The sequence below is a fragment of the Bombina bombina genome, chromosome 4 (assembly GCF_027579735.1).
Source record: "Bombina bombina isolate aBomBom1 chromosome 4, aBomBom1.pri, whole genome shotgun sequence".
Lineage (NCBI taxonomy): Eukaryota > Metazoa > Chordata > Amphibia > Anura > Bombinatoridae > Bombina > Bombina bombina.
The window spans coordinates 1,029,904,002-1,029,919,695 of record NC_069502.1 but is presented as its reverse complement, the minus strand read 5'-3'; the positions used below and the strand labels follow the sequence as shown (position 1 = coordinate 1,029,919,695).

The 15,694-nt window shown below is 39.1% G+C and overlaps 1 protein-coding gene across 2 annotated transcripts in view; it reads left to right on the top strand.

Annotated features, from left to right (window-relative positions):
* SPTLC3 (serine palmitoyltransferase long chain base subunit 3) overlaps nt 1-15,694 on the top strand; it is a 307,205-nt gene that overhangs the window by 87,306 nt on the left and 204,205 nt on the right. For both annotated transcript variants that reach the window (XM_053712140.1, XM_053712139.1), the window contains exons 3-4: nt 7,518-7,672; nt 10,677-10,825. In XM_053712140.1, coding sequence (XP_053568115.1) covers nt 7,518-7,672; nt 10,677-10,825 — 304 coding nt within the window. The remainder of the gene's footprint in view (nt 1-7,517; nt 7,673-10,676; nt 10,826-15,694) is intronic.

Here is a 15,694-nt window from a genome sequence, read left to right as displayed (position 1 = left end):
GTCCTGCAGGTAGGCCTGTTTCTTTTGGGCGTTAACCTTCGGGTGTAGTCCTATGTTTAATAATGTCTGTTTTCTTTTTTTCCCCTTTGAGGGAGAATTTATGCAGCTTGCTCGTTAGGACCCTGGGTACAGGCTGGTCTTGTTAGTTTGTTCGATTTATGGCTGTTCAGACATGTGGCGCTGTTTTTGCTGGACTGGTTCGGTAGTAGCGCTCAGGTTATCATTGTTTTTCATGTTCAACTAAGCATTCGAGAGGATCTGTGGGTTCGCGAGGCGGGGAAGGATTGTTTCAGTCCTTATAGCCTTTAGTCATAGTATTCCGCTGCGTCACTCTATCTGACATCTGATTTCATCAGAACCTAGAGTTCCTCCTCCATGTGGGGGAGGGTTTGCGGGCCTTGCGCCCCTTTACCACTGTTTTGAGTCGTTTGGCCTTCAGTTTTAGGCTTCTGGATGGTCCTATTGGGACTTGATCCAACAGCTTGTATGGATAGCTGTCCAGCATGCGGAAAGTTTTGCATTTTAAAACCTGTTGCAGCTTTTGGCACCTTAAAGGGGTGTGTGCAAGCTGTTTCTAGTGTATCTAGATGTAGCTCTTACTCTTGGCCGTGTTCGGTCTGACTGTGTTATGAGACCTTTGGTCTTTTTCCATTGTCTCCTACTGAGTTAGATCTCCTTTTTGGGATCTGTGTTCCGAATATTGGTTGATCTCTGTAGGGACTTGTTTAGCTCGGGGTTTCCTGGAGCTGGGAAGGCTTAGCACCTTTCTCTTCCTTGTATGGAGGTGATAGGGAAACTAACCCTGCTAGTAGGGTTTTGGGGACTTCGAGGTATCCCTTCTGTTGTCCTGAGGCCTTGTGAAGTCCCTTCATTTGACTTCTAGCCTTGCTCCTTGGATAGTTGGACTTTAGCTAGGGGTGGTTCCTTCCTTTGGTCGGGGCTTTCGAATTCTCTTCGCTGTCCGGTTTCTCTGGATATGCTTCCATTCCCTTTGCTTGTTTTTTTTGTCCAGTTGAGGTGTTTAGTTCCAAGGTATAGTTGCCTGAACTAGGAGGTGCCCGGAGTATTTATTACTCTTTACAACAGAGAACCCATGTCATCTAGGGGTTAGCGGTGTGGCTTGCGCCTCAAGGGTTGTGGATTTGTACCCAACGGCTAGCGCTGGATTCCAATTTCTGGTGCGCCTTTAGGGTTGCATTCCCGTTAGTTTGCTAGTGTACCCGTGGATTCTCTGCTCTGCAGGCGAATGGGTTGGCTGTGCCTCTGTTTGGCGAGTTACTTGTAAGGGGGTCCTTTCTAGGACATTTGCGGGTGATTTTTCTTCCCGTTTAGCCATTGGCCTCGGGCCTTGAGGACGGTTATTGCCCTTCCGGCCTCTTCACTTTTTCTTTAGGGGATATTCTCCTCTTAGGGAGATGGAGTCCTTACTTAGGGCTTCTCCGGGTCGGGAAGTGTAAGGTGGAATTGATTCCCCCTGGAGATTTGCTGGTTCCAAGTCAGACTGTGGGGCCTTGTTTTGATAGATCCTTCGGTCTATGGCCTTGTCTGTTTTCAGAGTCGGGTTGTACTTGTACTCTGGGGGGATGGCTCTGACATCTTTACGCTCATTCCTGTACTAGTTTCGGAATTCTTTGTTCCCTTGTATTGGATCCCTTTGGCTGGGTTGGCCCAGCTGGGTCTGCAGGTCAGGATGCCAGAGCGGTCTAAGGGTTGCAGTATCCTCTGGATGTGTGAGCTAGTCTATTCTGATAGCTCAGTCTGCTAGGAGATGTTTTTTCCTTCTCCTTGCTCCTTTGACAGGAAAGGGTTTACTCTTCCTTTGGGTTCTTAGGGTATGCTCTCCTTCTCGGGGGGGGGGCCTCGATAAAGGCTTTGTGTTCCCCTTTTTAGGGACCTGTGAGTAGGTCTGGTGGCTTAGGTTGCCTGCAGCGTGCCCTCTGTCGAGGGGCTGTTTTGTGCGGTGTGTTTCTTGATGACTGCTTCTTCTTCCTTGCAAGCTCCCTCTGTGTTGTCCTGTTATGGACTCTCTGTTCTTAGACTTGGGGTTTTCACCTGGGTCTACTACACGCTTTTTCATGGTTGAATACTTAGGTATTCTATGGGCAGGCGCCAGGAGGACTTTGCCTCTTTAGTTGTGTTCCATGCTTGCAGGAAGAGATTGTTGGGGAGATGTCTTTTCTGTCTCTGTGCCCGGTATTATCCCGGGTTTCACTTGGTATAGGCGTGGCCTCCCCTATTTGGGTTTATTTGGGTCTCTGTGAGCTGGGCCCACTCTTGGAGGTGCTGTTTTTTGTATTAAGGGACCTTTCGGTTTCCTCGGTCCTCCTTTGCCTTGTTTCCCTTTGGGATTTCGGCTGGTTTCTCCTTCATTTGTGAGGGGTGAGTGGTGGGGGACCGTCTGTTGGGCGACGGTGTCTCTTGGTGGACTGTTGGCTCAGTCGAGTCCATTTTGCAGTCTCTAGTTTGGCTCTGGACTAGCTGCGAGTCAATGTCACTGTGGTTTTTCCTTTGAAATTTTTTCTCGGCTTCGAACGAAGTGGGATTCACTCTTGAGAAAGCCGGTGTGTGCAACCGGCGAAACGTGTTGAGTCTTTTTGATCCTGTTGGGCTTCCGTTGGTGAAAGATAGTGACGTCAGGCGGAGTTCCTTTGGCGTTTCCAGTTTGCAGGTGCCGATAGCCCGGGCGGTTTGAACAGACGCCGGAAGTAACAGCCTGCTGCAAGACGCTACTCTTGAACCAGGAGTGCCCGGAGTTTTATCTGGAACTTTTATGAAATTATCTTTTGATTGCCTTACTTCTTGTAAGTGTGTTTTTATCTGTGTGTCCATTTGGGATTGTAATAAATACTACCTTGAATCGAGTTGCGCTGTCCCTTTTTGTTTCCATAGGATTTTCTTATTGGGTAGAGGTTCAGGCCTAGTGCTCTCAGTATGGGCCGCCTATTGTACCCTCCCATCTTGGCATTCAGTGTCCTCTATAGCTTGGGTATTGTTTTCCCAAAAGTAATGAATGCAGCTGTATACTCTTTCCATTTAAGAAGAAAAACATAAATTATGCTTACCTGATAATTTCCTTTTCTTCTGATGGAAAGAGTCTACAGCTTCCCACCCGTAATTTTATGTGGGGCGTCGTCCTTTTCTTCTGGCACCTTTTCACCCTGATATTTCTTCTACTGTTCCTTGGCAGAATGACTAGGGGATGAGGGGAATGGGAGGAGTATTTAAGCCTTTGGTTGGGATGTCTTTGCCTCCTCCTGGTGGCCAGGTTCTTATTTCCCAAAAGTAATGAATGCATCTGTGGACTCTTTCCATCAGAATAAAATGAAATTATCAGGTAAGCATAATTTATGTTTTTTGGTTTAAAAGCAGAGACTTAAGTTTAGGAGTCTTGCCATTTCTGGAGCACTATATGGCAGCAGCTTTGAAAGAATGTTATCTGTTTGCAAGAGCACTAGATGGCAGAACTATTTCCTACCATGTAGTTCTCCAGACACCTAACTAGGTATCTCTTCAACAAAGAATATCATGGTAACGAAGCAAATTTGAAAATAGAAAAACATTGGAAACTTTTTTGAAATGGAATTCTCTGTCTGAATCACAAAAGAAAGTTTTTGGGTTTCATATCCTTTTTTTTAAATTTTTTTTATAAACAAGCTTTATTGTTCATAAAATTCAAATATACATAGAGGATAAACAATTGGTGTTATAGGTACACAAGTATAAGCGTGCTCCACTGTGCAATACTCCTGCTGAACATCAGCAGTTACAATTGACTTTGTTAAAGCAAGATTGAAGCACCAGTGTCCCGTAGTAATGTTAGGAGTAAAGTCTGACGCTTCTCAACTCAAGTATTTCCTCCAAGAGCTTGATATTTTAATATTTTTAACCAATACAATACAAAAACAATTTGAAAACAGCCTGTAAATAGTTGAACTTTAAATGTATGACAGGTTTAGAAACAAGAAGTGGTTTTGAAGACAGGAAAGAGACAAAGAAGAGAGGGGTGAAGAAAAAAAAAAGGGGGGGAAAGGCAAAGGGTTTTCCAATCCTGGACGAGAGACAATTAATATATTATCATATGGGTTCTCTAATGGTGGCCTTCCCAATCACAAAGGGGTGCCCTTCCATTGAGCTAGCATCATCTCGTGGACAATTATTTGATTTGTTCTGAGGTAATGCAGTCTCTCTAAGGTTAGCAAGTCGTCCACTAATGACCGCCATTCGTCTTATGATGGAACGTCGTCCGACTTCCATTTTTTTGGAATCAATCTATTTGCTCCAGTGAGCATTATTAAACAAAGTAACTGATTTATGCGTTTCCTTGATTGTAAGAAAGATAGTGGGAATTTCTGTCCGTAGCTTTTCCGATATAGATCTGATCACCACTAACCAGAATCCCAACAGCTTCGGGCATGACCACCAAATGTGTAAGAGTGAACCAACCTTGCTGCACCCTCTTCATATCCCTTTTATGTAGGTTGAAGCATTAACTAAAACAAACAGCTCTGTAGGAGGAATAAAACTGGGTCAGGAACAGCCAAACTCTGCTAACAAGGTGAGGTTGCTGAAGACAGTTGTCAAAAGTCATACACCATTGCAAGACTGAGAACAGCAACAAGACATAAGGTAGTCATACTGCAACAGCAAGGTTTCTTCCAGGCAAAAATTTCAAGGCAGACAGGGGTTTCCAGTTGTTCTGTCCGATCGTTTCTGAAGAAGCTCAAAAAAAGAGGCAACTTTGGGGACTGTGGACATAGTGGTTTGCTAAGGAAACCTATTGCAACATATAAAAGTCTGGTCTTTGTTCCCTTCACAATCAGGAAGATGTCTAGAAGAATTATCCACTCAGAATTGAAACCACTGGAACCGTAGTACACCCATCTACTGTCCGGAGAAGTCTGGTCAGAAGTGGTCTTCATGGAATACTTGTGGCCAAAAAGTCATAAATCTGATGTTAAAACATGCACAAGTGACTAAACTTTGCACAAAAAAACACAAAAACTGAGGTGCAGATAAATGGCAGTAGGTGCCCTGGACTGATGAGTAAAAATTTGAAATATTTGGCAATAAAAGAAGGCAGTTTGTTCGCCGAAGGGCAAGAGTAAGTGTCTTCAGGCAACACTGAAGAATGATGGAGATTCCATGCAAGTTTGCTAATGGAGTTAGGGACTCAGAATTGATGTTCTCCTCAATGCTAAGAAGTACAGGCAGATACTTACTCATCATGCAGTACCACCAGGAAGTATTCTGTGCCTAGAAGAACTGATGCTGTTTTGAAGGTTTGTTACACCAAATATTGATTTGATTTCGATTTTTCTTCTGTTCACTCACTTTACATTGTTAATTGATAAAATTAAACAATTAACATTTTATATTTTTGAAAGCATTCTTAGTTTACAGCATTTGTCACACCTGCCTAAAACGTTTGACTTTCTATGTGTTGTGTTAATAATTTTGTTTTACAATTTTCCCCATGGGCTTTGCATCCAGGCTTATGTAGGATTGAATGCCTGAGTCACTGAAAGCTGTGCAACTGTCTCAGTGCTGGTGAGCTCCTGGGGCTTTGTGTTTTGCCGGGTCATGGGATGTGTACCCAGTCTGCAGTGCAGTCAAATGTATTTGTCTAGGGAAATTACAAAGGACCTGTGTCACCCTTGTTTGTATCTCAGTGTGTTTGGTTGAAGGCATGCATTGTGTGGTTAGGGAGGAAGAGACCTTGTTGTGTTCCTGGACCTATCACCATTTGGCCAAATGCTGTAACATACTTCTTCATTTTCTTTTAATCTAGCTGTGTGCTTGCAATAGAATGCCAGACTTTCTATTTGTTGTGTTAGTAATTTTGTTTTGTAATTTTTCCCTATGGGCTTTGCACCAAGGCTTGTCTTGGGTTAACTGTCTTAGTCACTAAAAGCTGGGCAGCTGGCTATGAGTGCTGGTGAGCACCCAGGGCTGTGTGTATATTTAAGCATTTCAAACCACTTATAGGTCTGGTAGGGCAGCTATACCTTTTGAATTAAGCCTCTGTTTGAATTTTCAAAGTTGCACAACTTTGAAAGAAAAATGTAATTGTGCTGAAATTGGGAAGCTTTGTAGCTAGTACTAGTGATGCCACAATAAAAAAAAAAGTGCTGTTTAGCAGACAAATTCCATTGACTTACAATTATGACTTTTGGTCAGTACTACAGCTAACCTGGCACAATGTATTTTCATGCTGATATCTTTTGACTTGATTTAATGCCCGCTGATAGTTTGTGCAAATAGAAATGCAACATCAAAAATAATAAAAGTTATAAACTTCAAACATTATAAGATCTACTGTGATTACACTCCTTAATATAAAGCTTTTCCACTGCATCTAGGGTTTCTGATTAGGAATATGCAGATATTTATTGTGTGACCCTTTTAGCTTTTTTTATTTCCGTTTATAAAACAAAATGGGGATCTGGTATCCATAATAATAAACAAACAAGCAAAACTATCAAAAGAAAAACAACAATTATATCAAAATTAGTAGCAGAAAATTACAAACCTATTTTTATTGTATTTTTTTTTTATGCACAAAAATTAGTAAATCAATGAATGTTGGAGGTCTTAAAGGGACAGTAATGCAGTAGAATTGCATAATTTGACAAGTACATAATTAAAAGATAAGGCAACAACACCTACTCTGAATTTCAAATAAGCAGTAGATTTTTTTTTTTTCTGACAAATTTTATTTTTTTGTCCCTTTGTCCATCCCCCTGTATCATGTGTCAGACATCAGCCAATCACAGACTAGTATACGTTTACCCTGTGAGCTTGTGCACATGCTTAATAGGATCTTGTTCCCCAGAAAGTGTGACTATAAAAAGACTGTGCAAAGTTTGATAATGGAAGTAAATTGGGAAAGAGTCTTAAAACTGCATTCTCTTTCTGAATCATAAAAGCTAATTTTGACTTGAGTGTCCCAGATAGAACCTGCAATTTTTAAACTTTCACATTTACTTCTAATATGAGATTGATGAGTATTCCTAGGTAGCCTCAGGCACAGCTATACACTAATGGGAGCTAGCTGCTGGTTGGTGGCTGTACATATATGCCTCTTGTCATTGGCTCACCAGATGTGTTCAAGTAGCTCCTAGTAGTGCACTGCTGCTCCTGAGCCTAGTCTTTGATAAAGGATTCCAAGAGAAGATTTAAAAGCATATTAGTTTTATACTGATTTTTTTTAAACTTATTTACTTTGTAATGATTTTTGACCATCCCTATTGTGTTTCAGACTAATACATTTTTTGCACTGTGAATCATAGTTTCAAACTCTCCAGTTTAATTAATTTAGTTCCATTTACTCTAGAAAGTTTTTCAATCACTTTTTTCCCCTTACCATAAGTTAATTTTCATATAGATATCATGTTATATGAAAGAGTTGCTTTCTATCTGTATTGGCTGCTCTTTCTATGAGGTAGCAATCTATAGATTTAAATAATTAACAGGGAATTTCTGTAACAGAATAACATGAACATCCTTTATTCATGCAGGACTTTGTCCCTCTCTATCAAGACTTTGAAAATTTTTACACGAGAAATCTTTACATGCGAGTTCGAGATAACTGGAATCGACCAATCTGCAGTGTTCCGGGACCAGAGTTTGACCTAATGGAACGTCTGACCGATGACTATAACTGGACATACAGGTTCTTTTTTTTTGCACTTTTAAAAAAAAAAAAAATTAATTCAGCAACTGACAAATTTCACAAACCTTTCTTAGAGGCCAAACAATATTGCTTTGGTAATATTTTAGAACAGGTGGTTTGTTGGATCTCAGTATTTATCTGGTCCTGAACTTATTTGTGCTTTAGGTGCATTTCATACCTTTTGTTATTTTCTGGTGTGTAGGGCATTTTTTTCTACAGACTTCTCTGTGAAAACGATACAAAATTATTCTAATTTCAGTAATGTATTAAAACTGATATCTTGCATAATGGTGTACTTTATTAATGCGGCATATACCTCTAAACTAGAAGATATGGTTAAAGTGGGAAAAAAGGTGTTTAGAATATTTCCTACATTCATTATTGTTGTATACCACTAATTTATAATATTCCTGCCCTTGTCATATATGGTTAGGATGGATGTACCTGGTGTGCTAAAGATAGAGTTGAAAAACACAAGGCCAAACGTGCAATAAATTGGAGAGAATTTGTCTTATGAGTTAAAGGCAAAGTAAAGTCAAAATTAAACTGTTATGATTCAGAGCATGCAATTTTAAACAACTTTCCAATTTATGTCTTACATATTGGCTTTATTATCTATGTATCCTTTTGCTGGAAAGCTAGCTGGTGATTGGTGACTGCCACATACTCTTGTCAGTGGCTCATCCAATGTGTTCAGCTTCAACAAAGTATACTAGGAGAATGAAGCTAATTTGGCAATAGAAGTCAATTGGAAAGTTGTTTAAAATCGTGTGCTCTAAATCATGAAAAAATTGGGTTTCATGTCCCTTTAAGGTACTAAAGAAATCAATATACATTTATATATTTTTTTTCTTCAGTGTAAAAATACACAAAAATTTGTGAGTAGCACCAGAAAAAAATGCATTGAAAGGACAGATATTAAAGAATAACACTTCCTGTTGAGCAATCACCTTCTGTAAATGTTTGTTTCTAATTTTCTCTTGCGATTGTCACTTCAGTGATTGTCACTTCAGTACAGACACCTTCATGACTGGGCTATTAAACAGGATTGCCTTTGTGACTGGGCTTTCAAAAGGAATCGTGCCTTTGTGACCAGAATATAAAATGCTATTGTGTCTTTGTGACTGCAAAGACAAAATCTGTTCATGATATTGTTTTCCAGTTTTTGCAGCTACATTATTGAAATCCTGGTTTATTAAAAGGTGCGGTTCCTTTCGAAAGCCCAGTCACGAAGGTGTGGTTCCTTTTGAAAGCCCAGTCACAAAAATACGGTTCCTTTTGAAAGCCCAGTAACAAAAATGCGGTTCCTTTTGAAAGACCAGTCACAAAGGCGCGGTTCCTTTTGAAAGCCCGATCATGAATGTGCGATCCCATTTGCACAATATTTTTGCAGCTACAATATTGCAATGGAGTGGTTTCACAGTTTAAAGTGTTAGAACTGTTAAAATCCTGTTTTAGAAGATGAGATAAGTTGCCATTTCCTTTGCATAGAAACGCGTAGTGTCATTTTGATTTCAGAAGTATATCTCACCAAACCAGAAACCGTTCTTTTTCAATCAATAATTGGAAATATTGAAAAAAAGTAATACTGTTAAAGTATTAAAAGTCAATCATCAATCATTAAAAGACCACTAAATACTATAGCATTGCATAATCAACATATGCATAATAATAAGCACTTAGTCTAAATTTCAATTAAGTAGTAGGTTGTTTTTTTCTGACAAATATATATGTATATACAGTGAACTCTTGCACATGCTCAGTAGGAACTGGTGCTTCAGAACATGTGCATATAAAAAGAGTGTGCACATTTTTGGTAATGAAAGTGAATTGGAAAGTTGTTAAGAATCGCACTCTCTATCTTCATCCTAAAAGTTTAATTTTTATTTTAGTGTCCTTTTAAAGGGACATGAAACCCCAAAATTATCTTTCAAGATTCAGAGAAAACATACAATTTTAAAAATAACAAGAAAACAAAGAAAATTTGAAAATAGAAGTGAAATGAAAAGTTGTTTATTATTGTATGTTCTATCCGAATCATGAAATAAAAGCTTTGGGTTTTATGTCCCTTTTAAAGGGACAGTCAACACCAGAATTTTTGTTGTTTAAAAAGAAAGATAATCCCTTTATTACTCATTCCCCAGTTTTGCATATCCAACACAGTTATGATAATACACGTTTTACCTCTGTAATTATCTTGTATCTAAGCCTCTGATGACTGCCCCCTTATTTCAGTTCTTTTGACAGACATGCAGTTTAGCCAATCAGTGCTCACTCCTTGGTCACTTTACGTGCATGAGCTCAATGTTATCTATAAGAAACATGTGAACTAATGCCCTCTAGTGGTCAAAATGTATTCAGATTAGAGGCAGTCTTCAAGGTCTAAGAAATTAGCATACAAACCTCCTAGGTTTAGCTTTCAACTAAGAATACCAAGAGAACAAAGCAAAATTGGTGATAAAAGTACATTGGGAACTTGTTTAAAATTGCATGCCCTATTTAAATCATGAAAGTTTTTTTTTGGACTTGACTGTCCCTTTAAGCAAACATGCTTAGTATAACCATCATTCCTTTATATTAACAAAATTCATATTGTTTAGCAGTGATCAGGATGGATTTGGAATATAAATTATATTAATCTCACACAATCTCCTCCAAATAAGGCAAACTGTGTGTGTGTTTGTGTGTGTAGTTGTGGGGTGGTTGGCCCTTGAAAAACAATTTTAGCAAGTATGGTGTTAATGTGATGAGTAAGATGTCAAACGCAGCTGGTATATAAAAAGCATTAGTTTGATAATAAAATTCTTTAGCAAATTTGTGCATTTTATTAGGACAATTTGATGTCCCATAAAAAGCCTGATATTTTAATAACTGTTTGAATTACTGTGTTGAAATTACAGTTAGCTGGTTCAGTGTGTCTTTTTATGTTGCCAGCGGCTATCCTTTTAATACATTAGATTGCTTGCAATTTTAAACTGAAGTTTCTTTGTCTTTTTTTTTTCAGGCACACAGGGAGAGTTATTAAAAATGTCATAAACATGGGGTCCTATAACTACCTTGGGTTTGCAGAGAATGATGTTTCTTCTTTAGACACCGTGATGAACATGGTAACAAAGTACGGAGTTGGAGTTTGCAGTTCTAGGCAAGAAATGGGTATGTATTCAGTTTGTTGCCATGGTGCTGGTTCCTAAATAACTTGTCTTGCACAACCTGTGGATGTGCTGTTAAACATTACACAGACGGCCTGAGGGACCAATTTATAACTGTGGCACAAATAAGATTTGAAACAGGTATATTATTACTCAGGTGCTGTTAAACATGCAGAGTGACACTAGCAAGTCCCCGTGCACCTCCTTGTTGTATCCTTAATTTAAAAAACAAACAAACATATAGAGCTTGAATAATGTGTAATGACCATTGTTCTAATGATCTGTATCACAATTGGTCCTTTACTATCCTGCAGGGACAACCATGTGTTGAACAGTTATTTCATTCTGGAAATCTACCTCTTTTTGCAGACACTGACTTCAATAAAACTGTTTTTCTTTCTGAGGTTATTAGTTTTGGTCACTGAATGATTCAATTCTTCCTACTGTTGACAAAAACTTTAGGCATCAAGCGTCTAGATGCAAGGATATATATATATATATATATATATATATATATATATATATATGCCGGTGGCCTAGCACTCCTTCCACATCAATGTTTCCAGTGCCTGGGTGCAATTCTCAAACGATATGCATAGAATAATAGTAGAGATGGAGGGCACTCACAGGACTTCATACATTAGATAACTTTTATTGTAGTAGTAACATTAATACAGTGTCAACGTTTCTGCCTTTTCTTAGGCCTTCTTCAAGACAAATTTCATAGTCTTAACTCATGCGGAACGCAATGTCCGCGTTGTACTCCCAGAATGAAAAGAAACATACGCCGGCAAATGTTTCATTCTGGGAGTACAACGCGGACATTGCGTTCTGCATGAGTTAAGACTATGAAATTTGTCTTGAAGAAGGCCTAAGAAAAGGCCGAAACGTTGACACTGTATTAATGTTACTACTACAATAAAAGTTATCTAATGTATGAAGTCCTGTGAGTGCCCTCCATCTCTACTATTATTCTATATATATATATATATATATATATATATATATATATATATATATATATATATATATATATATATATAATCTTAAATTAACATTAAACTTGACACTTTAGGCCTCCATTTATTAAACTGCAAGGTTTCCAGGCAAGGAACCTGTTATTCCACGTTTGTAGGAAGAGAAGCAGCATTCACTATTGGAATTTATGATTGCACAAACAATCGCTTGTGCAGCCACACCCCCACTCTTGCAGAACCAATTGTAAGAGAGCAGGCCTTGCCAATCATCACATACAAATGAATTGGGGGAGGGGGGGGGGTTTAGGAAGCACTGCACGGGCTCCAAATCTGCATCTGTAGCTTCATAAATGGAGAACACCTTTTGTAAAATGTTTAATTAAAGGGACAGGTTACCCTAAATATTTCTCCCTATTAATTTGTTCTAAATGATCCATGTTACCTGCTGGAGTGTATTAAATTGTTACAAATCGCTCCTTTACCTTTATATCCTGATTTGAAATAGCTGAATTGGTCCGTGGTGTCCCTATCTATACTGAAAGTTTCTATACTTAAAGGGATAGTAAACCCAATATTTCCTTTCATGATTCAGATACAGCATGCAATTTTAAGCAACTTTCTAATTTACTCCTATTAATTTATCTTCGTTCCCTTGGTATCTTTATTTGAAAAAGCAGGAATAAAAGCTTTGGAGCCGGCCTATTTTTGGTTTAGTACACTGGCTAGGGCTTGCTGATTGGTGGCTGCATTTAGCTATTCAATCAGCAAGCGCAACCCAGATTCTCAACCTAAAATGGGCCGGCTCCAAAGCTTTTACTCCTGCTTTTTAAAATAAAGATAGCAAGAGAAAGAAGAAAACATTATAATAGGAGTAAATTAGAAGCTGTGTAAACATAGCCAACAGAAGAAATTACACTCCCAGTGGGAAGTGGGAGAAAGTTCTGAAATGTTTATTTTCAGTTGTTCTTTCTAAGTATTGTATACAGACAGAGCTAAGAAAGGGAAGCATAATAGTGATAGGTTAAGCTTTCAGAGAAATCAGACATCATTATCTTGTTTTGATAGGTTGTGGTTTCAAAGAGTAAATCCAGCAATTTAATTTACAAAAAAAACCCCATAAAGGAACAATTTATCATACATTTCATACTTTGCAGCTGGTATAACAAGTTATTGGGAACACTTATACTGTCCCTTTTAAAGATAATAAAACAAGAAAGCATTATACATTTTTTTATTTATTTTCTTCTTAAATGGAAAGAGTCCACAGCTGCATTCATTACTTTTGGGAAAATAAGAACCTGGCCACCAGGAGGAGGCAAAGACACCCCAGCCAAAGGTTTAAATACTACTCCCACTCCCCTCATCTCCCAGTCATTCTTTGCCTTTTGTCCCAGGAGGTTGGCAGAGATGTGTCAGAATTTTTAATTTTTGTTTTTTGTCTCTTATGGAGGGTAGTACTCTTCGGCATGGGACAGGAGTTTTAAGTAGTCCTGTCAGTCTCTCAGTGAGGGCTTGGATGAAAGTAAGAGTCCGGAGATGCAGGGAGAGTCTCTCTGCGAAACCATCCCGACTCATATTAACAGCTCCTTAAGCAATCGGCGTTGTCGAACTTTGCTCTGTTTCCTGCTTTCTTCTCTCAAGTCCATGGTGGAGGCAATGCTACTATTCTTCACACTTGAAAGGCCTGTTCCACGACGTTGATTCCGGTAAGATCGTTTCATCTTACTTTATCGTCAATGTACTGTAATGTGAATGTTTTCCCGAGAGGTTACACACCTTTGCAGGAACTATATAACGTAAGGCTCTCAGTGAGTCTCTGTTATTATCTTGGAATTGAGGATTAATATCTCCTGAGGGGGGTTATAGAACAGGGGGTTTTATAATCATGTTCGTTATGTGATTCAACCTGCTTTTGTGTGATATTTATGGGCTCGTGGTTGGAACTTTCAGGCCTTTGGAAGTGACGCAGCCTTTTGGTTGGGCATGCTTTTTTTGACTGTTCGGTTCATCTAGGGTTCGGGCGTGGTTCCGTTCCGTTCCCCATTTCCGCATTCCTGACAGTGTGGAGAAGGAGATATTCTAGTCAGCAGGGGTCTGGTCATAGGAGGTGGTGAGTGCTCCATCCATTGTGGGTGTCTGGTGCCTTTTTTTGTTTTCATACTTTAGTCCATATTGATATTTCCTCTATCCAGTTATGGAGGATTCTGATGCTGAGACTGTGCTAATTTCAGATTCAGTTACACAGGATTCTGATACCGAGACTATTTTGATTTTAGATTCAGATTCTGTGTCCGGTGACAAATCCGGATTGGCTTTGTTGACACATGTCAACCAGTTTTGTTCCGTATGCCATTTTAGAGCTCCTTTTCTCCAACATAGGTGTGTCCGGTCCACGGCGTCATCCTTACTTGTGGGATATTCTCTTCCCCAACAGGAAATGGCAAAGAGCCAGCAAAGCTGGTCACATGATCCCTCCTAGGCAACATCTCCACGGAGATGGCTTAGAGTTTTTTAGTGTTTAACTGTAGTTTTTATTATTCAATCAAGAGTTTGTTATTTTAAAATAGTGCTGGTATGTACTATTTACTCTGAAACAGAAAAGAGATGAAGATTTCTGTTTGTATGAGGAAAATGATTTTAGCAACCGTTACTAAAATCCATGGCTGTTCCACACAGGACTGTTGAGAGGAATTAACTTCAGTTGGGGGAACAGTGAGCAGTCTTTTGCTGCTTGAGGTATGACACATTCTAACAAGACGATGTAATGCTGGAAGCTGTCATTTTCCCTATGGGATCCGGTAAGCCATTTTTATTCAGACAGTAAATAAGGGCTTCACAAGGGTTTATTAAGACTGTAGACATTTTCTGGGCTAAATCGATCATATTTACACATATTTAGCCTTGAGGAATCATTTAATCTGGGTATTTTTTGTAAAATAATATCGGCAGGCACTGTTTTAGACACTTTATTCTATAGGGGCTTTCCCTAATCATAGTCAGAGCCTCATTTTCGCGCCGGTATGGCGCACTTGTTTTTGAGAACAGCATGGCATGCAGCTGCATGTGTGTGGAGCTCTGATACATAGAAAAGTCTTTCTGAAGACATCATTTGGTATCGTATTCCCCTTTGGGCTTGGTTGGGTCTCAGCAAAGCAGATTCCAGGGACTGTAAAGGGGTTAAATATAAAAACGGCTCCGGTTCCGTTATTTTAAGGGTTAAAGCTTCCAAATTTGGCGTGCAATACTTTTAAGGCTTTAAGACACTGTGGTGAAATTTTGGTGAATTTTGAACAATTCCTTCATACTTTTTCGCAATTGCAGTAATAAAGTGTGTTCAGTTTAAAATTTAAAGTGACAGTAACGGTTTTATTTTAAAACGTTTTTTGTGCTTTGTTATCAAGTTTATGCCTGTTTAACATGTCTGAACTACCAGATAGATTGTGTTCTGACTGTGGGGAAGCCAAGGTTCCTTCTCATTTAAATAGATGTGATTTATGTCATAAAAAATTTAGTAAAAATGATGCCCAAGATGATTCCTCAAGTGAGGGGAGTAAGCATGGTACTGCATCATCCCCTCCTTTGTCTACACCAGTCTTGCCCATACAGGAGGCCCCTAGTACATCTAGCGCGCCAATACTCCTTACTATGCAACAATTAACGGCTGTAATGGATAATTCTATCAAAAACATTTTAGCCAATATGCCCACTTATCAGCGAAAGCGCGACTGCTCTGTTTTAGAAAATACTGAAGAGCATGAGGACGCTGATGATATTGTTTCTGAAGGGCCCCTACACCAGTCTGAGGGGGCCAGGGAGGTTTTGTCTGAGGGAGAAATTTCAGATTCAGGAAAAATTTCTCAACAAGCTGAACCTGATGTGATTACTTTTAAATTTAA